We start from the raw sequence: 23736 nt of genomic DNA, 5'->3' as shown, positions 1-23736 counted from the left end.
CTCAGACCTCGAGGACCATGATTTGAATAATAGGGGTCTATCCTATCCTTGATCCCTGTTAAAAAATTTTTGGTGTTTTTGGTATGTATGTTTCCATACTTTCTGGCCTGATCCTTGCTAATAATGATAAAAAAAGGACCCAGTGAAATTGGTCACACGGTTCGGTTCTGACTGCCATCATAATTGTAATGTCTCACACGTCAAAATGTACACGGGGTACTTACAGTGGTCCCTTCTCTTGGAACATATAGACCCCTGACAGCCACCTCTGGATCACAGCATGGCACAGAGGCAGCCTGCAGGGCCCTACCAAGCCACTAGGGGACACACGTGCATCCCGCTGACTGGGAACATGGCATACACATTTAAGGATACAATCACAATGCATGACATTTGGCCCCAAGCAGCCGCCCCCCCCCCCCCAGTGTAGTGCTAAGGAGTGTCTGGCCGCAGGATGCCAAGCTGTGCTGCAGGGGTCACTCTTTACTAAACCTTACCTTCTGTTTCTGGTTAAACTGCTCCACAGCATGGACACTCTGAACACTTTCAGACTGTATGTGGTAAACAATTACACAATAAAAGAAAAACATACCAACCCATTTCACCCAACACCTCAAGAAAATATAATTTACTATTAACTATTACAAAAGACTTTCTTGTGTTATAAAGCACTATTGGAAACTTCAATTAAAACTTTTAGTACAAACACTATAAAATCAAATTACAAATATTCAGCTATTTTTTTTACAGTGTCAAGCATGAAAATGTCCCTCACAACTGCATTATTATCTAAAATATCCCTTCTATGAATTGATATTGCTAAATTTCATCCCCCTTCAGTCTCGGCTTACTCATAACGGCACTAACCACTAATTCACTGGAATGACCAAAAAAACGTACCCAGGTTCCAAATTCTACGAGTAAACCTGGCACCTGGCTTTGAGAGTACACAGTACAACAAGCCAAGTCAGACGAAATGCCACTAGAGCACATACAGCGCAGAGAGTGGGCGGCTCAGTTTGAGGACTCGGGGCTAGCAGGCCTGGTCTCCAGCACCCAGGGTAACGACCAGAAACCACCGTGTAATCCGGCATGCAGAAGTGAAATGCTGTCCACACACAAAAACTACACATTACAACATTGTAAATGATCAGACTGTATGACATCACATCTACAGAATGTCAGAGTAATGCATGAATTAAAACTGCATTAATGTTCAGAAGAGACAAGTCTGTCTAGATTTTCAAACAAGCACATTCCCTGCCTTTGATAATAAGAATAAATCAATGTATATGTAATTATGTGGTAGATGGAATTTACAATTACAGTGCCTTTAAGACTATGCTCATTGTCAAATCACAATGCAGCTGCCCTCTTTTGAGACATCTGCCTGTTTGAAGAGTAAAGCAAACCTCATAGATACCAGCTCATTATGCTTCAAATGCATTCTAACTGATCAATGGTAGAAGGCAGAGAGGTGAAGCAGTCGTTCAGACAGGAAGTAAACATGGCCACGCAGATGAGCTCAGCGCCTCCCTCGCTTCCCGCTGACCCTTACAGCCTCTTTGAAAAAGTAAGTGCTGGAGAAAACATCCACATGTGAAAAGTTCATTGGACCAAAAGCCTCTTTCTATATCCATATCACAGTGGCAACAGTTTAGTAAGACACATGAGAATCATGACCACACTCTGCTCAGTTAATATAAATTACTATTCAAAACATGGATACTACTTAAAAAACAAGTTTTGCCAGTCAAAATACACTATATAAAAACACAGGCTTAAGCTATACTGTCACTGTGAGGAATCCCTGATTCAGGCAGGTTGTGTCTGGATTCTAGCATAAACCAGGACTGAACCTAGTATTTTGTATTTTGAAACTAGCAAAAATGAAATAACATATACTTTCCACTCATACTTAAGCTAACAAACAAACACAGTTCACAAGGAAACTGAGCAGGTTTTCCTTCATGGGAAGCCCAGGGGACCGCAATTCAAGTGAAGGTACAGTGCAGAACAGATACCCTGAGTTTCTGAAAGCAGCTCTGAATGTGTCACCGTGGTCTGCTGTACATTTGGTGGCTTCAGTGCGGACATAACTGCTCCAGCGCCCCCTGGTGACGAAGTCCTGAGGCAAGTGAGCGGCTCATATGCTGGGAGGCAGCCCGCATACTCGTGGCAGCCTCAATGGCACGGCTCAGGGACTGGCCGAGGGGATCTACGTCGGATGACAGGGAGGTGCCCTGCTGCCGAGGTCTTTTCAGGGAAGCGTCCCCTGCATCTGCTTTGGCGACACCCAGTGGCCGGTAGAGGGAACGCAGGTATGTGGGGCCTGCACTGAGCACAGGACTAGGACAGTACCTGCCGGACACAGAAGGTCATGACTGGATTAGAATTCGGTGTCGGGGTCTAAGGCTGCTGCTCTTTTCCAAGTGAGCATAAACACGGCTTTTGGAAATGGATCAAAATGGCAGTAGGCCAAAAGAGATACTCACAGCACCGAGGGACAAACTGGCACACAGTAAACCACTGGCACACTGCTGGGGGAGTGAGGCGGTGGAGTCGCCGTGGAAGAAGCTTTGTGTGAGACCTTCACTGGTCGCTTGCCTCGGGGGGTGGAGCCTGAGCGTCTCTTCCGAGAAGAGCCTACAAGTCAAGAAAAAGCAGCATTTTTAAATGTACGTTTCCTCCATTAGAAGATAACAGGAACTACTGGTGTGGATACGCCACATTCAAAACCTTTGAACTATGTTTTCATGGTATGTTTACTTGTATTTTAATGTCATATTACTCTACTGCTGGAAATGATCAAAAATGTATCCTAGGCAACGACACATGGAAAGAGGATGGTTCTCACCTGCCCCCCTGGCATCTCTAACCCCATGCAGCTGTTCAGGAGCACTGCACAGAGGACAGCGTGATGAGTGGACGGCGCCCCCTATGGCCCCTATGGCCGCAAGGAAGAGAACGGAAACATGAGAGAGTGAGTCGGGGCAACGCACTCCCAGAAACATGCCTGCACAGATTAATGGGCCAGAGAGGTACCGTTCAGGTGTGACCGAGATGGTGGCCTGGCACAGCTTTTGCTTTCTCGCCTCTCGGGTTCATCAGAACCACTGGAGTGAGTCAGGTGACACAGCCGGCCTGCGGAGAACAGAACCGCACAGCCGCAGAGTTAAAGCCCGACCTGGAGTTGGCAGCAGGTCCTGCTGCAGGGGTCCACTGCTTACCGGATCCTCTGCATGGCATGGGGTCCGATCGGGCCCGGCCCCTTACTCCTTGTGCTGCAGGTGATGCTGGGATGTTCCTGGAAGACCTTGGCTTGGAGGTTCTCTCAGAATGCTCAGAATCAGGGGCTGGAGATTGCAGGGAAATGAGAAACACACAAAATGGGAGTCTAAATAACAATGACGATGAATAAAGCAGCTTTCACCCTTCATCCAGGAATCACCATCATATGCACAGCGAATTAAACCATAAATCAAGTCCTTCAAACAGGTCTATGCATTCATGTGTGTCTCAAACTGCCAGCTTGTCAAACTCACTGATGCTAAGGTTAGGTCTCCAGCAGGAGGCAGACCTTCTCTGGAAGGCAGGCCCTAGTGACTCCTCCTCCCACCCGTCTTCTTCCTCTGTTCTCTGTTTGACCTGCTCACCCCCTCCCCTGACTTTTGGGCTTCTAGCAAACCTGGATTCTCTCACACACACACACACACACACACACACACACACACACACACACACACACACAGGGGAGAAGCAAATATAGAAATACTTGTTTAACTGCCATGTTAGTTACATACACACCATCTACGCAAGAGTGGATCACTAGAGCAAAGCTCAGTAATCGGCAGACGTCCGGCACCCTGCAGATCCCCACATGCTACTTCCAGAGCGCAGATCCTCACTGAGGCACAATTCAAACTTTTCCCAGCAACAAGCAATATACAGTGAAAAGAAATGAATGAACGAACGCTCAGTGTCATTCGGACTGGCAATTCAGAGGTCCCACCTGATAGGAGGACGTGGGGGTGCCACCCAGGCAGGAAGGAGGGTGGGGGCCTGTCGGAGGCTGGCCTCCAGCCCCTCCCTCAGCGTGTTCATCTCCACTCGCAGGGACTGCATGGCCCCACTGAGCATATGTCAACACACACAGGGGAGTGACACTGCTGCTATGAAAAGTCTCACAGTTATAATAATGAATGCCCCCCCCCCTCCAAATCTCTCAGACTTTACACTCCTCCAGCAGCTAAATAGGATGGGCAGACATCTTTGTAGAAGGTGGCTGTTTTTATGGGATGAAGACTGCAATAATCTGCAGCGCAGGCCTGTCGGAAAGTTCCGTGCAGGTCTGAAACCCAAGCTGACACCCTGGATTCATGGAAGGAGAAGCAGCTTGGAACGGCATTCTCCAGAAGAATAACGGACAATTACGGACGCAGCGCGGTTACGTTTTAGGGCTTGTATATTATTACAGGCTAAAAGAATCGTCGCTTGTTTTTGGGATTCTGAGCAGGGTTTCAGGTTACCGTGTCAACATGGTAATGACTCTCTATAAGGCAGCATGTGACTCACTGTTTGTCAGTCAGCTGCGCTCTGATTGGAGCAACACGGTGATGCATTGCCGTGGGGGAGGGGCTTCTCTGCCCAAACAGCTGCTCAGTAGTCGGCTGCAAGGTGTGGACCTCTTGGCTCTCCTCTTCCTCACACACACTGGGGGCTAAGAAGCCGTTTGAAAAGACAGTGTGAGAGGGGTAATGCTGGGACCTCATTCCTCTATCGGTTTGCATCTTCAATGCCTGCTGCTTGCTGGAAAATTCACCACGTAGCACTTTCACACTGACATGCCCACCTTTTACTACATTCATTTTCTATGGTTATATGATATTATGATCACCTAGCAAACAATCTGCTGCCACCACCTGGTAGAAGAGAACACTACAAGCACACACAATGTATGTTTATCAAAAATGACCCCTCCAAAAGCATGGATTCAGAGAGAAAACATAATATAATTAATTCAAAGCAATTAATGTCACTGATAAGAACATACATAAGCAACTACAGAAAGCCAACAGAAAGATTCTAACAATGAGCACAGAGAGAGACAAATACTAAGACAGCCATGGCATTATCTATGCCTGTAATGAGACTCACTGGACTGAATGTCAGACTCGTTGATCCCAGAGGTCATTGTTATCCCACTGCCGTCCCAGTGCTGGGGAGAGTCGGGTTTAGAGGGACAGGGGAAGGGTACTCTGCTTTCCCCCCTTGAGGGCGGGGCATGACAACAGCCTCCAGTGTGGTCCGGGCAGGATGGTCTTGTAGAATCAGAGGCCAGTGAGGGCTGAACAGGGGTTGGCTGCACGTTTGTTCCTGCTTCTTCTAGATGGTGAGAAAGCCTGGGGATGAAATGGAGAAATCAGCAGATCAGACAGGGGGCTGCACATTATACAGAGAATAAAATACTTAAGGTCACTGGTTCACGTCCCAGGAGGAGCCTAGATCACGATGCCCAGCCTGAATTTCTCCAGTGAAATATATAGCTGTACTGTATATGCGCAGAGTACTTTATTAGGGACACTATACTAATACCAGGCAAGGCCTATCTATACTCAAAACAGCGCCAGTTCTTTGTGGCATGGATTCCAAAGGTGCTGTTCTACTGGATTCAGATCCGGTGGTTGGGAAGGACACTGAAGAATACTGAACATACTGTCAAGGTGCATCATCATACTGGAAGCAGCCATTAGGAGGGTAAATCGCAGCCACAATGGAATACTCGAGAACAATACTCAAACAGGCCATGGCATTCAAGCGATGATCGATTGGTATTAATGGGTCCAAAGTGTGACAAGAATGCATTACCCGCATGACTACACCTCTACCACCGGCCAGGACTATTGACACAAGTTAGGTCGGGCTCATGGGTTCATGCTGTTGACTCCAAATTCTAACCCTACCATCTGAATGCCTCAGCAAAAATTTATCTGACCAAGCTCCGTTTTGCCCAGCGTTAAACTGCCAAGTGCTGGTGAGCCTGTGCCCGCTGCAGCCTCAGCTTTCTGTTGTTGGCTGACAGGGATGAAAGCCGACAAGGTCCTCTGCTGTTGTAGCCCATCCGCCTCTGACCTGTGTCTGCATGATTTTATTCATCGCAGTGCTGCCACATGATTGGCTGATTAGATAATTGCATGAATAAGCAGGTGTACCTAATAAAGTACTCAGTGAATGGAAGTATGAAACAAAAAGTAGATCAAGACAAGTAAACAAAACTGTAAAAAAATCTATGTTAGAACCTCTGTTTTTAATTTCCAATTAAACAGATCACTGAACACATCCTGTTCAATGCCAGCACACGCTGAAATCCTATGAAAAAGCTCAGACTGTCACAGCGATGAGGGACGATCACTGGAAGAGTAAAACACTTTATGTAACACGGCTATGAATCAGAGAATGTGATGTTTGAAGAGAAAGCAGTGCACGCTTGTGTGTGTGAGAGAGAGAGAGAGAGAGAGAGAGAAGACTAGGTGGGGCGGTCTTGAACGCACCTCGCTCTCGACATCCGCTGGGGGGGACTGTGCACTACGCGGGTCAGGCGGCTGCTCTCAGAGCCCACAAAGCCACTGTCCGTCTCTGGTGAGACGATCCCATCCTGCAGCAGAGGGGAGACGACATGCTCACGACTCAGTTACTATATCCAGCTTGGGCAACTGTGGGTAAAGTAAACCCTTACAAATATTATCATACCAGTACAGACAGCAATCATACAAAATATTTTACTATTAAAAACTCTTCTCCTTTCTGTCCATTAATAGTGTGTAATTTGTACACAACAGCCAGCTCTCTCTCATATTGCCTACCCAACCCTTTCTCCTGAACTGATCTTATCCCACAATCCCTTGCTCCCTCTTTTCCATTTAATCAGTGTGAAGTGAAAGCAGGTGCCAGAGGGAATCTGCAAATTTTAGTTTGACATTTTGAAAAAGCACCTCGATCCTCACAAAATACCAACAGCTCATAGAGATGGAACCCGACCACATACATTTGCCAGTCGAGTCCTGTCAGCTATTACTCGCTATTCATTTTGTTCACCATTTGCACTGACCAGAGGGGATGCTTTTCCATGTCCACTCTGTAGCTTGTTGTCATGGGTGGCCATGCCCCCGGGCTGGTCCACACCCCGGGGGTGGGGGTGAGGGTGAGGGTGGGGCCGTGGAAAGTGGCTCTCCAGGCTCCTGCTGGTGTGTGCAGGAGGTAGACCAGACTGTACCCCCCCAGTATCCTTTACCTGCCTAAAGAGTCAAAACAGACAACAGCCGATTGTACTCCAGCACCATTCGACTGCTGTGGAGTTAAGCTATGACCCACAGAAAGACATTGGCGATTTAGCCCCTGCTAACTGTCATATTAGCAAATGTTACTCTTAGTCACTATTAACCACCCCGCTCCGCCGATTCTGACGATGGCAGTCGGCTTCCCCAGATCAGACTCACACTGAGGGTATACTCTGTTCGCTCTCCTGGTTGGCCACCCTGCCATTTCCTCTGCATGCCGGGTCGGCCCCCAAAGCCGAAGGGTGCAGTAGAGCTCTGCCCCTGACCTCAGACTCTTGGCATAGGTCCAGCAGACCAGGCAGCTCCTTGGAAAGCTGGTAACTGAATAGAGAGAACAGAAAAAGAGCTCGTCAGTCAGCACTGCAGTGGCCAAGGAGCACTGCCAGATGGCGTGCAAACAAACACAAACAAATGTGGGGTCAATTTCCATGAAGAGGAGAAAACGAGTACACTTCACTGCAAGTCCCATCATCATGAACTTCGCACTACATTAATCAACCTCCCTGTTTTTGATGGATCCCTAACACTGAATAAACTCAGAAATGTAGGTAGTAACATTAACATGCTCACTATAGCACAAACCTTTAATGGATAAAACTAGACAGATTTTTTATTCACTAGCTGTTTTTAGTACTGAAACCATTCAAGGACTAGTAAGTGACTGATAAATTATACAATGAGCAATGACTAACCATCCAACTCCACTCAAATTCAGTTTAACAAAGTATTAAACATGAGTTAGAGAGTCAGCTTTAGTGCTCTGGGAGTGACGTGATCACTACGCCACACTTAACCATTTTACTTGAAACAGATTAGTTACTGCAGCAAAGACAACCAGCATATTCAGCAACCAAGATTGGGAGTTTGTCAGGATATGAGGATTGGATAACCAGCATCAGACCTGGATATCACCAAAAAATTCACATCTCTCCATCTTTCATATACTGAATGAAATGGGAAAATAGAAAATACAGCACACAATCTCCATAACCAAAAAATGTTGCAAAAAGAGTGAGAAACGAAAGGTTTCCCTGTCCTACCATCTGAAGGGGGTGGCAAGATTACATATAGGCCTGAATGATTTGGGGAAAATATCTAAAAAAATATCTATATTGCGATTTGATTTGCGATAGGATTTTTTAAAGTCAAGCTTCAGTTCAATATTCAGTGTGTAATGGATTTAAAACACATGAAACAGCATTACCACATGAGATACCATGAAAATATTTATTGGTCTATAATATAGACTCTAAATTCTAATGCACGGATGAGAACTTAAAGATATGAATTGCTTCCAACATGTATTCATTACTTTTTGAATTTAGCATAGAACTATCAAACATAAATCGATTATTACAAAAGCTGTGACTTAAGTTAAAGCAATAATAAAGATAACACAATTCCAGTAAGAAAAAGCATCCTGCAGTTAACGCTGCTTGGCCTACTAATAATAGGACCTTTCTGTAAACAACCTCTGAGCATGAAATAGGTGAGTAATTCACTAATAACTTAGAAGCTGGGGGTGAAATTTCACAGCATGAATGTAACATTTTCCTTGGGTTTCATGTGTTTGGTGGACAGTTCTAAACCCTGGGTAAGACGTGCTGTATAATGCATATTCTATATTGCAGCCTTTGCCATTTGCTAATCCTGTTGTTTCAAATCGCGATTTGATATCAATAAAAATCGGTCAGCCCTAATTACATACAACACAAAGTGACCAAAATCCAGAGAGCTAAGCAAACAGAGACACAATAACACACAAGTCATACATAAGCGGCTAGTGATCAACTGGGAAAGGAAATTATTGTATTATACTGCACAAAAACCTTAGAATCAGAAGTTCATTTGTGAGGTGCTTTTAAGCAGAACACAATTAAATATTACTTGTTTGAGAAATAATTCATGCTACTCTGTTATAAGATTAAGGCGGCTTGCTTTATATTCACATTAAGAGTTTGAGAAATATATCAATCAGTAAAGCACCGTTGAACTTAAAATACTGGTGTCTGTTGAAATTTTGACCATATAAAATTACACTGGGTGGAGTGCAGCCCAGCGAGTTATAGGACTGTGTAGCCATGGCTGGGAGGCCGGCTGATGTAATGACATCATCAGTCACCAATGGGATCCCCCTTGGGCGAGGCCCCCAAGCCCAATTACTCCACGAATACGGCCTGTCCCTGATCTCTGATCCTCACTTGAGTGTTCCTTCGGACAACAGAATCTGTTCAACAAATAAATATAACACAATATCGCACAGACAGAGGTTTTAGCTCCTTAAAACCAGACTGGGAGAGCCAGGTAGTGATGGAGCAGGGTGCTGACACTCACTGGTCCGACAGCTTGCTGAGATCACACTCTGCTTGCTGGTGCTTCATCCACAGCTTGGGATGGAGGGCAGCAGACTGTGGCTCCGCCTCCTCACTCAAAGGGCTCATGGCCCTGCCCTCCATGGGGAATATGGGCGTCTGAGGGACAAAGAGAAAACAGGGAGACATTCAGAAACAGAGGGTCCCTGCTACACTGGAGGGTTATGCGTCCTTAAGGGCCAGGGAAATGGGATAATTAAAGTTTAATCAAGGATCAATACACATTCTGTGCAGAATTAAAAATTCTCTGATTGAGATAGTTCTTTAATTACTGGTAACTAAAAAGCTTCTACCAAACAGAGAAAGAAAGGGAACATAATAGGTGATATTAAATTGAACAAATAAGGGTAATCTATGGTTTCATTCTGCTGTCAAGCATTTCATGGCTTTTGATGCCACCTAGTGGCTTCCCTGCAAACTGCAAAACCCCACAGCAGTCATACAACATGACAGGCGGAATATTCCACTGTGGGCTCTTTTCTTTTAAGTGTCACTCGTACTGGGGTGGGGGGATTGTGGAGACATGTTTCTAGAGGCTCATACCTTGGGGAGAAGAGGGGGGCTTTCCCTGTGGTCCTGGGCCGAGAGAGGATCAGGTTCTGAAGGTGGGGGACACGAGGATCTGAGGTGAGGCTGGTGTGGCGCAGGCTGCCCCACCTGTTCCCTCAGCTGCTCCAGACGCATCCCCAAACGGAAGATCCACCCCTCTAGCTCCCTGAGGCAGAGAAACAGGACACCAAAACAAAACGTTTCTGCTCCACACAAATTTAATAACCAAGAAAGGGAAGGAAATGGCTGTAAAGGGAAGTAAAGAACAGAGAGAAGGGAAGATAGAAAGGATAAACAAAATTCAGCATCACTAAAAATCCCCAACACCATGTATCAGCCTTTGAGCATATCTGCAAAGCTTCAATAAATAGAAATAAAATACTGTTTCATGTGTTGTATAATATTGGGAAACCAATCTCCTGTTTCAGCACAGCCAGAAGACACTATTTTAGGATTGACGTGCAGTTAAGGAAAACCTCAGCCTCAAAACCCTCAAGCCAAACTCAGAGGTGCAGGCAGACTCACCTGTCTGGATCAAAGGCGGCAGGCTGCCTGCCGTGTTGCTGCAGGACCCGGTGCTCACCCCGAGCCTGCAGGTAACCCCTCTCCAGGGCGTCCAGCCCCCTGGCCAGGTCCGATAAGCCCTGGATCAACAAGAGCGAGAGAAACGTCACAGTGGTCATGGTGGCCTCAGCTTGAAATCCAGTCACTGCCTCATAACACTCATTCTCTGGTAACTACGTGGTCAAGACCACTGGAAACATCATGATCTACCTCTACTTCCACTGGGTTTGGGAAACACCAAGATGGGTTTGTGTTCTTCAGAAACTCACATTACAGCTGTTTAGGTGGATTTACCTCCATCTGCTGAAAGGGTGTCAGCTTTCCATTCTTCACAAAGTCTTCAAAGCAGTCAACCTGCAGTGGGATTGAATGGGTTAGCTAGGTCAGATCTAACAAACAAATTGTGGACAGTGGTGGCTTAATGGTTACGGAGGCGCACATGTAATTCAAAGATTGCTGGTTTGAATCCCCGACCAGCGAGGCACCACTAAGGCACGACGTCACATATGGGTTAAATGCAGAGGACACATTTCGTTGTTGTGCACTGTGTGCTGTGGTGTGTCAACAATGACCACTGATCACCAAATTCTAAAAATTCTAAACGTACAAAGCCATTCATTACTCAGGAAACCCTTTATTTTCCTCAGCAATGCTAAAATATCCCAGCTGAACAAATTACAGCTGCCAGATCTCTACAATCCAGAGAGCCCTTTCTATGGGTATTAAATCATCGGCAACAGCTGGCAACTTTTTTTGAAGCTGAGAGCTGTCACAAATAACCACCTGCATCCGGAAGCTGTCAGACTGCTCCATAAGAGATTCGGTCAGAAGCTGCCGTGCTGGGTGGTCCAGGCTTCGGGACGGGAGAGAGGCCTCGGAGGAGGAAAGAGCACCATCGGTCCCGTCTGCGTATAAAGGCGAACGAGGACAGCTGAGAGGGTGCAGAGCTGAGCTTCAGGACAGACCCAGGCAGCCACTGCCTGATCTCAGGGTTGCGAATAGTTCAAACAGGAAAGTCTACGTTTTTGGCAGTTGCTTTCGTTCAAAGTAACATGCAAGGTCACCAAGAACAAAGGTTGTAACATGGTAAACTGTGCTTATTGTGGTCAAAATGCAACCTGTTAACAGACCTTTAAGCTTACTTTAAGAAAGAAAAGCCAACATTGAATTAAGTGATAAAATCACAAGATAAAAATAAAGCACGCTATAACTAGAGGAGACAAGAACCACTAGGTGGCAGCATATACCTGATTTGAGCATTGAGAGATGCATTGGGCCGGCAGTGTGGCCAAGCTCAGCCCTCTGAGCTTGGGGAAAGGTCAGCTTCATCGCCTGTGAACCCATGCTGATGGTGCCCAAGTGTAGAGGATGCCTGGGCTCAGGGGGGTCCGAGTACAGGTTCACCTGGGGACAGCAGGCATCAGAACAGGGTTTAAAACCAGCTCCACATCTCATTAGAAGAAAAACAAGTGTGTAACGGCACACTGATGCTATGTTCTCGCTCCTTTCGAGGGCATTCCTACTACCTCAAGTCATGTTACTCAAAGCATTAGCAATAAAACAATGAGATTACAAGGAACCATAGTAATGCAGAAGAAAGCTGGCCATTTCCCTCAACTCACAGCCATAAAGCTTTTACAGTATCTACTCCTAAGCCTTTACAGTGAGCGAATCATTTTCTTTTGTAGTCAAACTTTTCATATGTGGGTCTCATAAGTAAAACAAATGCTGGCCTGCGGAGTTGTGATAAAATACACGCGCATCAGACCTCGCCCCTATGTGAACAGACGGATGATTATGACGCGGCGATCGGTACGCAGAGCACACACGCCCCCGGATGGCCGTGAGTGACGCCTTTGTGCAAAAGCTGAAAAGGGACGCTGTCCCTGCGTGGTGAGCCCATGTGACTGCATCTGCGTCATGTGACCTCTGCACTCAGCAGAGAAGCAGCGGCCATTATAGACTTAAATAAAACCAGCGAGAAAATCTACTGTATGCAGGGATGAAAACATTCGCTTGCTTTTACTTGGAAGCAGGTGGCAACTTCACTGGTTATCGAGCTTAATGGCCACCTGGCAGCCCGGACAAGTCAAAGGATTAACAAGGAGTGACAGAAGGACTCAAAGCAGGGACCACGGAGGGGGGTGGGGGGTGGTGCTGACCGAGAAGAATCGGAGCCTATTACAGAGCAGGACCTGGCTGCTGCATCTGCTAAATGACCTTTAAAAGGATCCTCTGTAAACCCCCTCAGAGTCAGAGTCCACCTGACTGCCGCGCGGATCGTAGGGCACAGAAGCAAACACCTTCACACTGTTTTTTTAATTAGTATTGACGGGTCACATGACTGTACCCACAGGACAAGCCATGCCAAATGACTATGGAAGAGGCAACACATGAACCTCAGGGGTCAAGCTGAAGAACCTGCAGAGAGCTATCCTGTGAGCAGAGAGCTATCCTGTGAGCAGAGAGCTATCCTGTGAGCAGAGAGCTATCCTGTGAGCAGAGAGCTATCCAGCGATAGAGGCTTCAGGGAATAAATGACAGAGGGCTTAGAAAATACACGCAACCCCAGAGACGCACAACCTTTGCCTTCAGACGCAGTCTGTCTATAGTGTTTTCTGCCTCTGCGTACTTGGTGAGCAGTTTGTTGTAGTCCTCCTTTGAGAGAGAGAGAGATAGAAAGATGGAGAGAGAGAGAGAGCGAGCTGTCAGGGGCTGTAATGCAGCATAATGAGCATCGAGCAGCATCATGTCGGAGGCTGAGAGTCTGTAACCTTAGTCGGCCTCTTTAAGTCCTAGGAGAGGATTTCCTATAGAACCCTCAGGCAAGATAATTAACTTGAGCTGCTGCAGGGTAAAACCCGGCTGTATACTCAATGTCACCGAGGTCGATGTCGTCTCATTTTTAATTTCATTAACGACAAGAACAACAACAATAAACAGAACAAGAAGCACCGTGGTTCTCATTGACATTCAGAATGTATCGGAGGCTGAACCGCGAGGACAAACGGCTCCCCCGCATGGATACCTGGAGCTGGTGCATGAGAGCGTGGGCCTGCTGAGCTGAAGCGAATTCTGGAGGCATGATGGCCTCAGGGTGAGATGGGGACCCGGCGGCGTGGGGGCCCTCGGAGCCGCTCATCAGAACCTCCTTCACAATGTCGGCGGGGGACTTGAGTGCGGCGGGGGGGCCGGGACCTGGGGTCCGGCAGAGGGAGGAGCCCTTACTTCTGGGCGGCCTGTAGTCCGTCTTTGGGAAGCGGACCTTGGGCTGGACTTTGGAGAAATCTGGCAGTGGGTGACTCAGCCGTCCTCTCCTGCCATTGAAGGCACACAAGGACACATGCAGAGATCCCAAATGAGCCAGACAGCACACATACAGGTTGTATACTACTGAAAACAAACCAGATAGCAAATCATTTCTATTAGTGTACCTTCAAAATCTGTTTACCCCACATTTACTTGTCTGCACCATGGGTATCGTTTTTGCACTATACGCATATTCGCCTGTGCATTATGATCTCACTGCTGCATGCAGCACAATTTGCTCCTGCGATCAAGTACTCCTTTATCCTATAGCACTGAACTTTATACAACACCGTTCATACTTGGGGCGTAAGTGTGTGTGCTGGTGGTGTGTGTGTGTGTGTATGTATGTATGTATGTATGTATGTATGTATGTATGTATGTATGTATGTATGTATGTATGTATGTATGTATGTATGTATGTATGTATGTATGTATGTATGTATGTATGTATGTATGTATGTATGTATGTATGTATGTATGTATGTATGTATGTATGTATGTATGTATGTATGTATGTATGTATATATATATATGCACTAAAAAACATTTTGAAAAAGGGCTGTAAAACAGAAATACGTTGTCTACGTATATGCGCTCCGTCGTTTGATGGTTTTTTGCTTCATATTCTCTGACAGATGCAGAGTAGGAGAGGTCAGGCCCACCTGCTGCCATCCAGGTTGGGGTTGCCCACTGGCTCTGTGGAGGCTCTTGCTGTATGGTGGCAGGCTTTCAGCCGGGGAACCGCCTGGCTGCTTTCAGGAGGATGTCTGGCTGCAGGGCACGGCAACTCACAGGGCAGCTGCTTCGGCTTTGCTCTCCCGGAATCCGGCATCGGGTTCGAGGGGGGCACTAGCCCAGACCAGTTCCAGCTGTCAGCCTCGGACCGCATGGGCCGTTGGTTTAGCTGACCTGCTTTTGGGTACTGCTCTGGCGGGACTGCCGAGTCGGGGGTGCCGCTGCCCCCTCGGACTCCCCCGGAAGGGCTGGGGACTGGGCATAACCCCCCCCTGCTGCCCTTCCCCTCTACTGACCTACTCCTTATTTCTGACTCCTCCTGTTCTCTGGGCAGCGGCAGGTCAGACCACACCCCCACGTCTCTGTCGGGCTCCACCCCCACCCCCTCCAGCTGTCCGTCTCGCTCAGGCTGGGATTCCGCCTGCCACCACTGTACCACTCCGCCACGGTCCTCTTCCTCCTCACTGAAGGTGTCCTCTTCCACACTGTCACTGTTCCCGGCTTTTTCCAGGTCATCTGAGAAAGAGAACAGCAGAAAGTCAAGAGCAGTCAAAATAACAAAAATGAATTCAACACTACATTCGCTTACATGTTTAAACGCCTCTAAATCACCTGACTTTTGAGAAGATTAAAATAGTTTTTCTGAAGTAGATTTTCTTAGTCCAGTTTTGCTACATGTCATCTACTGAAAGTATAAGTTAGCTGTTAGAAGATGCTTAGATCCAAACAGAATGACAAGTATTATAGACCCATGTGCTATCCAATTAAAAGGCTAGATATTCTTACTCAAGAAATTCAGGATAAGCATCTTCCTTAGGAGGATAAGAACTCGAAGCACACTGCCACCTGCTGGGACAATGGTATGGTGATGCCTGAAAGGTAAAGCCTGTGTGAATGACTCACGGATAGACAGGGGACGGCTGTCCTCTTTGGGGGACTGAGACAGAGGTTCGGAGTCCATCAGCTCCCTCAAACGGTGGCTCAGATCCTCTAGGGCCAGAGTGTCGGGGGAGGGCTGATCTTTAGGCTCCCAGACGGGTTCTTCCTCCTCTGGCTCCCCGAGCCCGATGATGCCGTGCTCATCCATCAGCTTGTAGAAGTCATCCTCGTCCGCTGGAGGGCTCTCATCCCCCTCCCAGCTGCCAGCTCCCAGGCGAGCAGAGGGGGTGCTGCCCACGCTTTCCTCCATATCACATCTATGTCTTAGCACTACGCAGGGGGTGCTTCTGCTGCCTACCGACAGCCAGTCCAGGAGGGCCCACAAGTCCAGAAAGTCCCCCCCACTCTGGGCTGCGGCAGCAGCCGCATGGTCGACGGCCTGTGGTCGGGAGTGCGCTCACACGTTTATCGGGCCGGTGTTTGTCTTACGGCAGAGCCCTGCGACAAAGCTGAAATGTGTATGTGGATCACATAACCGGTATGAGAGGGCACGCTGCAGAGTCCCTCTCGGCCCACGCGGTTAGGGGCTGACTGCGGCTGGTTTCCCCGGAGGCCCAAAGAACACTCTGCAAATAGGGTGGGATGAAAAGAACTAGTGTGAAAAAAGGTAAGCATTTATATTACAGGACAGACGATGAGTGGACTAAAAGAGGAAAATGCCAGAAAATGGCTCTGAACAGCAGAAAGCCTAACAAAACCGGGCACCTATAATAAGATTTGGGCTTTAATAAAGCTGTTCCTCTGTGACATGCTTCACTTTGTCAGGAACACTGTGGCCATTGGCACAGCCTTTATTTTATTTTTTTTTTTAACTGTGGATCGAGCTCTGGTAAAGGTAATAGCACTGGAATCAGCCCCGGGGGGATATAAATAAGCAGACAGAGTTTCTGCTCAGGGGGGCTGCTTTCCGTGCGCCCTGACTGTGTGTTTCCAGGGATAATTAAGTGTGTGCAGGGAAAGCCTAAGAGATTCTTGTGCTTCACAGAAATGTACTGCAACTATAAATAAGTGGTGGCGGTGGTGGTGGTGGTGGTGGTGGTGGGGTATGGAACACCAACATATAAAAATGTAGAAAGAGGGAGAAAAAAAAAAAAGACATTTCACCTGTCACCTCCACAAACCGGCAGCTCTGAAGCACCAAACAGCCTCAAAGCAGCAAAGCCTGGTTTTAGACTCTGCCAAACATCAAACACCCTGACTGTGGCCTGTCTCAGGACTCGGACTGCAAAGTCATGCAGCCATCTTTACAAGGTCTAAAAAGGTTTACCGAGGTAGATTTTACCCTGTAGTTACTGGACAGCAAGGTAAAGTAAAACAGATACAGAAACAAGCAGCGAATGAAAGAAAAAGTTTCAATGCAAAGCTCCTTTTCCTGCCTCCTGTCACTTGGTTTACAGAGATGTATGATATCACAGTTAACATATCAGTTGATATTCATGAATATTTATTTAAACTTTATTAAGATTAAAAATTAGAAGCACTAGAGCTAAAGACATAGCTACAAAAATAATGGAGATTACTGCACTGGACAATCACTCATTTTCCATTGCGGAGGATGAGGGATTTTGTTACCTCATTCATCACTTAGAAGTGAGGCTGCCACAAGTAAGAGACATCATCCCCTACCCCCCTAAGTCCCCAATGATAAAATTTGCTGAGGGGGTGGGGGTTGGAGAAAATTGATCTCAAGGTCCAAAAATACAGGAATCGTGTATCATATTGTTTCAAAATGAGACAATAAAATCCGGGACTGGTGGCACCTCTACTTAAAAGTGGTCCCAAGTGGACCAGAGGTTAGCCAGTTATCGGCATCAGCGAACCATCCATCCACCCATTTTTTGAAACTGCTTGCTCTATTCAGGGTGGTGGGGGGTCCAAGGCCTATTCCAGAGGTTACAGGCCAAAGGCAGGGAACAACCCAGGACAGGGTGCCATCCCATCACAGGGCACACACACACACACACACACACACACACCATCCACTTACAGAAGCACACCGTTGGGGGATAAGTGATTCGGTAATTCTAATTAGCATGTTTTTGGAGTGTAGGGGGAACCCGGAGCACCCAGAGGAAACCCCACGATGACACACACATGGAACCCCGGCGGAAACTTGAACCCCTGGTCCCAGAGGTGTGAGGTAACAGTGCTAACCATCGCACCACCTTGCTGCTCTGCGATATTAGAGAAAAATATATTGGTCATTGGTATCTGTCAAAATATCCATGTCAGTGCACCACTAGGTCTACACTATATGGACAAAAGTATTGGGACACAGCTCAGTCATTGAATTCAGTTGCTTCTTTCAGACCCATAGCCACAGGTGTATAAGATCAAGCACCTAGCCATGCAGTCAGGTTTATAAACACTTTCTGTACCTGTCTAGATTTGGCAGATGCCAGGAGAACATTACCTGCTTGACTGCATTGTGCCAACGGTAAAGTTTGGTGAAGGAGGGATAATGGTATGGGGCTTTTCAGGAGTTGGGCTTGGCCCCTTAGGGAGTTCTTAATGCTTCAGCATACAAAGATATTTTGGACAATTCTCTGCTTCCAACTTTGTGGGTACATTTTGGGGAAGGCCCTTTTCTGCTCCAGCATGACTGTGCCCCAGTGCACAAAACAAGGTCCATAAAGACATAGTTGGGTGAGTTTAGTGTGGAAGAACTTGACTGGCCCACACAGAGCCTTGACTTCCTCCCCATCAAACACCTTTGGGATGAACTAAAATGGAGATTGTGAGGTAGGCTTTCACATCCAACATCAGTGCCTGACCGCACAAATGCTCTTCTGGATGAATCTTGTGGAAAGCCTTCCCAGAAGAGTGGCAGCTGTCATAGCTGCAAATGGGGGACTGACTCCAGATTGATGCCTATGGATGTACAATGGAATGTCATAAAATATCCTGTCGGTGTAATGGCCAGGTGTCCCAATACTTCTGTCCTGTGTGACTCTGTGAGAGTGGCTAGATGTCAATACCCTACAAGAATATAAGTAAACTGGGACTGCTTGCACTAAACACACAGTGCAACACATGTATGTGAAAGCACACAGATGTGCGCACACACAGGCTCTCTGTGCATAATTCCTGGCCCAGGAACAGAATTACTTCAACTCCATGATGTGCAACCCCTGCCAAATAGGCCTTCTATTGGGGCTGGGACAACTTCTCCAGTTGTCCCCCTGAGATGGCAGGCTTGCATACATGGACAAAAACACATGTACATATGAGTGTGTATTTTTATATATATATATATATATATATATATATATATATATATATATATATATATATATATATATATATATATATATATATATATATATATATATATATATATAAATACACACACACACACACACACACACACACACACACACACATTAAAGGCATTAAAACTCCCTGAAAACAATAATAGATACTAGAACAAATAGCAATAGAATGATCAGATTTCCATTCTCCTTATATATCTTAATCTCACCTTTACTAACAATCCTTCTTAACAGTTAGTCTCATTTTACAACAAAATGTGATATAAGAAGAGTGTTGCACTTAACAGAGGCTTTGAGCTTTGAAGCCCCTGTTAAAGTGAAGCCCTAGAGGCCTCATTTAAAAGACGCCCTGCAACATTTCCTTAGACAGCAGGGACAAGCTCCCTAAGTCCGCGACTGCCAGTCACCATGACAACCCTCCCATAACAAGGGGGTGCTCAAGCATTACGCTACGGTCCAGGAAAACAACAAACAGCTAATCTGCTAACAATCCACGTTTATACAAATGATTAAGGAGTTAAAATTAAACTAACAAATTCAATTAAAATCCTTGCACAATAATTTATGCTGGCTCTCCTCACCCCACCACATTACGCTCTTATGGTGCAATCTTCTGAGTGCGTCCTCGTTGGCAGGGGTGATTGGGCCCTTCCAGCAGGACTACATACTGTCTAGTGACAGCTTTGCAGCAAGATGACTTAACTGCATCTGCCTGCAACTACTGCACCTGAACTGCAGCCATAAGCTTTGAGCGTGCATCCTGTAGCCACATCTGCAGTTCTTTTCCCCAATAGTTGCTATCTACCACCTGTCCTTCCAGCACAGCAGACGACAGTATGGCCAGGTGTGACGTCCTCAAGCCTTTGTCTTTCCCCAAGATCCCAGATTAAAAAAAAGCCGATTACCTACGTGCTTCTCCTGAATCCGACACTGAAGCACAACTTCTGTGGGGTACAGCCGCAGTCAAGCCATAAGCAGAAGAGACCATGAAATATGCTCTGAAAGTTTCGTGACATTTCACCTGCTTATTCTTTCCACAGTGCCAGACAGGGTGAGGGACCTATTTTGTAAGATCCCAGAATTAAGCTGGTATGGCTCTAGGTGACAGAGCTAGCTCAGTGAAAGCTCAGTCTACACTGATATGGATGCAAATGCCCTCTCCATTATGCTAAATTCACCAGATCTTTTAATACCATTCGTTACGGGTCTATGTTTAAGCTGTTTTCTTTTTTTAATAATCTCATTCTCCAAAAGGCTGTAGTCAAATAGTTTTAATATCAATCTATCCATCATGTTAAATGGCTTAGCCAGTACAGGGTCGAGACTCACTGTGACCTTATCCCAGAAAGCTCAGGGTACACAGCAAGAGAACACTCTTGATGGGCATGCATGTGCACACGCACAGCACCACTGTGGAACCCTCCATTCATTTCTATGAGCATAACCCTAATTCTGACTATGACAACCATAACCATACCCAGTCCTAAACTTAACCATAAGTAACCAAACAAGATAAGACTTTTGCCTATTTTAGTTTTTTGATTTCATTCACAGACTTTTATAAAATTGAGGTTAACATTGTGGGGACCTGAACAAAGCAAAAATAACAAACCCACTCATATAAACACTGAGGTTAATATAATGATTAAGTTAATTTGCCTCATATTTTAGATTGCAGGGGAAGAACCATAACACACAGAGTCATCATATACACCAAACAGGGTCAAGATTCGAACCCTCAACCCGGGACTGAGGAGAGAGATAACAGTGCTACCTAGTGAGTAATCAATCCACCTTCCAGTCAGAATATGATCTTATGAACATCAATACAAAGTTCACTTGATGGAACCTGAAGGCCAAACTGAAATATGCTACAGGTGGTTTAAGGATGTTTAAATCCAGCATACAAACCTCAAAGGCAGAAGGAGAATGAGCCTGATTACTTTGCACATGGCTTTAATGATGTGTGACCAAGGCATTTAAAAACACACCTGGCATCAGGAGGAGGGGCTCGAAGAACCATGAAACAATGCCTAATGACTCCATTTCAGCAAGAGTTGCCAGCGCATGAGATAACTGGCTCTTCTATCCCATATACACACACTTGCTTGAGCCTAAATAAGGGAATCAGCATGGAAGACTGTTCCTGTACATCCTTAGACAGCAGTCTGGACTTGCCTCGCATGATGCCAAGTGTAAAGGAAAATTATCGCATAGGCCATCAAATATTTTGCCAGCTCTTTGAAAACATCTTCTAATTATGCAGTGGCATTAATATCGTAAAAAGCCGGATTCAATGGAGAAGTATAAAATATATAACAAGCCTTTAAACCAGGGGTCTCCAACTCCGGTCCTGGAGAGCTACTGTCCAGTAGGTTTTCTATTCTACCTGGCTTCTGATGAGCCACACCTGTCCTCAGGTAAATACCAGGAACAGGTGTGGCTCATCAGAAGCCAAGTGGAACAGAAAACCTACTGGATAGTAGCTCTCCAGGACTGGAGTTGGAGACCCCTGCTTTAAGCCCATTTGAAAAGTTTTATGTCATATTATATGTCAGATGGGTATGGTACAAGTACTTACTATAAACATATCTAGTATTACATGCAATTGCATTAAATCTAATCATTTTTGTGCTAGGTTAAAAATCTCAATGGAAAGAGAAAATGCATGCTGAAATGAAACAGGTACCTGGTGTAAAACCCAAAATTTAATTTAGTCCTGGTGAATTTCCAGAGAACTTAGCGAACTGTGCAAACCAGACCAGGTTGGCAGTCAAAACAGTGACATACGGAGGACCGCCTTCTAAATGCCAAACTTAGGCCACCCCCAGAACGAGTATTTTCCAAAACCTAGTGATTCCCCCCCACACATCATGCGTACAAGTACTGCTCCTACAGAGTATCAAGAGGAACTGCGAAATGACAAGCCAGTATTTGGACAGAAGATGTGATACTTTTGAGTTTCGATTCAGTTGTAACTTCCAGAAAAAAATAACATGCACTTCAGATAACTGGCACAATATACCATTATGGAGGTGCATAATCAAGTACTGCACGCCTGACTTAGGTAGCTACTTAACACCGATAAAGCAACTGTTCAGATCGGCTAACAAGACTAACACTAAAATGAAAATGAAATAAACGGAGCGGGTTCAACATCAACGTACAATATACAATGTAAAACTTACCTCGCAGAAGTACCGCGGATTAACAGCCTTTAACTAGTCAAACTGAAAAGTTAAACGACGCCAATCTAGGTTTGTGGTCGCACTGATTTGGCGGCGGTTGCCTTGAGAACCGCACGAGGTCCCCGTGTCACTTAGCGACGAGATGCGGCGCGCGTTCACAGTCCACGCGGTACAGTGTTGTCGCGTTCCTTCGGTCCATCTCCTCAGCGACTGGTTTCGGAGCGAAAGTACTGCACTGTCTCCAGTTTCCAGGCTCGCCATTTCGCCGAGATACTTAGTAAACAAGGGTCCCAGACAATCACCACGGAAATCAAGGGTGGTTCTGGCCGATTCTCAAATAGCCCCGTGCAGCTACGACCCATTATATTTAAGAAACTTTGTTATAGGAAGTTTTTTAAAGCTGGCATTAGCTACCTTGCTTCTGACCACAAACTTTTTCCGATAAATACTAGTTTCAGTCAGCCACGCACCATAATTTAGATTTGAAGGCGTGGAGAAAAAAAACCTGCCATAAAATTAACATAGCGCCCTGCACTGGATGCTGATTGGTCGAGTGCGGGATTGACCGGACGGGGGCGGGACTGAGGCTCGCCTTGATTGACGTTAGGGGTTTGGTGGCTCGGGCCGAGCGCCGCGGGACAATCAACAGGAAAGCGCTCTTCCGGAGCAAGAAGGTCGGCGTGTACGGAAATAAATGCACGTGTTGTTACCAAATAAACACAAGACCATGAGAGAAACGTGACAGAAATACTTAAAGTAAAACCTTGGAAAGTTCGTTAAATGAGACCATTTTCCATTGCTATGAAGTATCTACTATTCCCTATGGAGGGAGCTAATAGACCAGATTTAGCGGACGCGTGACCGGCGTTTTTATTATGGATCCATACTGCTTTTACGGCATTTTTATTATATATTTGTGCTTTTCGTATTTTTATTAAATTAATTATCCAATTTCAATTGCGGAACATATATAGAAATGCATACTTGCTAGAAATGCTATCTTAATTTTTTATATAGGCCTATCAAATTTTAGTCAGGTATGTATAAATGTCGTTGATCCTCAAATGGCACTAACACAATGCTTAATTTGCACTGTACAAAGCTTTATCATGTAGCTGGCTATTTGCCTAATTAGTTTTAAGATATGACAAAGTTTTAAGCATAATCATTTCTATTGTCAGTCATTAAAATACAAAGGCAATTGCCTACCCTATGCGCACTTTAATTATCATCTAACCGCTATCCACCGAGCATTGGTGGCATGATAAATGCCTTTACAGCTAAAATTAAATAAATTTTCGGCATAAATGAAACATCATAGGCTAGTATGTGGAAAGGACTTTAACGGTCTATAAAAATCTGACGGAGGGTGGCATAGGTTATAAGATGCTGTTACTTTAGGAGAGGTCTCCAACTCCGGTCCTGGAGAGCTACCGTCCAGTAGGTTTTCTATCATACCCGGCTTCTGATG

The 23736-nt window shown here is 45.8% G+C and overlaps 1 protein-coding gene across 1 annotated transcript; it reads right to left on the bottom strand.

Annotated features, from left to right (window-relative positions):
* Positions 1–613: 613 nt before the first annotated feature.
* Positions 614–22794, bottom strand: akna (AT-hook transcription factor). Its single transcript, XM_023831527.2, has 23 exons — positions 22266–22794; positions 15770–16371; positions 14794–15382; positions 13851–14139; positions 13406–13480; positions 12070–12226; positions 11606–11727; positions 11117–11176; positions 10784–10902; positions 10253–10424; positions 9672–9808; positions 7497–7658; positions 7109–7295; positions 6552–6655; positions 5158–5402; positions 4576–4720; positions 4013–4132; positions 3546–3688; positions 3231–3356; positions 3046–3144; positions 2858–2947; positions 2496–2646; positions 614–2361 (listed from the first exon to the last, which is right to left on the bottom strand). Exons 2-23 carry the CDS (start codon positions 16053–16055, stop codon positions 2085–2087), a joined length of 3855 nt encoding a protein of 1284 aa, XP_023687295.2. The 5' UTR covers positions 16056–16371; positions 22266–22794; the 3' UTR covers positions 614–2084.
* Between the last annotated feature and the right edge of the window lie 942 nt (positions 22795–23736).

This window comes from Paramormyrops kingsleyae, chromosome 7, assembly GCF_048594095.1.
Source record: "Paramormyrops kingsleyae isolate MSU_618 chromosome 7, PKINGS_0.4, whole genome shotgun sequence".
In the NCBI taxonomy this organism is placed as follows: Eukaryota; Metazoa; Chordata; class Actinopteri; order Osteoglossiformes; family Mormyridae; genus Paramormyrops; species Paramormyrops kingsleyae.
This window is presented reverse-complemented; position numbering and strand designations above follow the sequence as displayed.

Excerpts from the sequence above, each read along its gene's own strand:
- akna (XM_023831527.2), bottom strand. The coding sequence starts at position 16,055 with ATGGAGGAAAGCGTGGGCAGCACCCCCTCTGCTCGCCTGGGAGCTGGC. Across the intron at positions 6,656-7,108 it reads ATGGAAAAGCATCCCCTCTG|GATGGGATCGTCTCACCAGA; the intron begins GTCAGTGCAAAT and ends CCTCTGCTGCAG. Across the intron at positions 2,647-2,857 it reads TAGAGATGCCAGGGGGGCAG|GCTCTTCTCGGAAGAGACGC; the intron begins GTGAGAACCATC and ends CTTGACTTGTAG.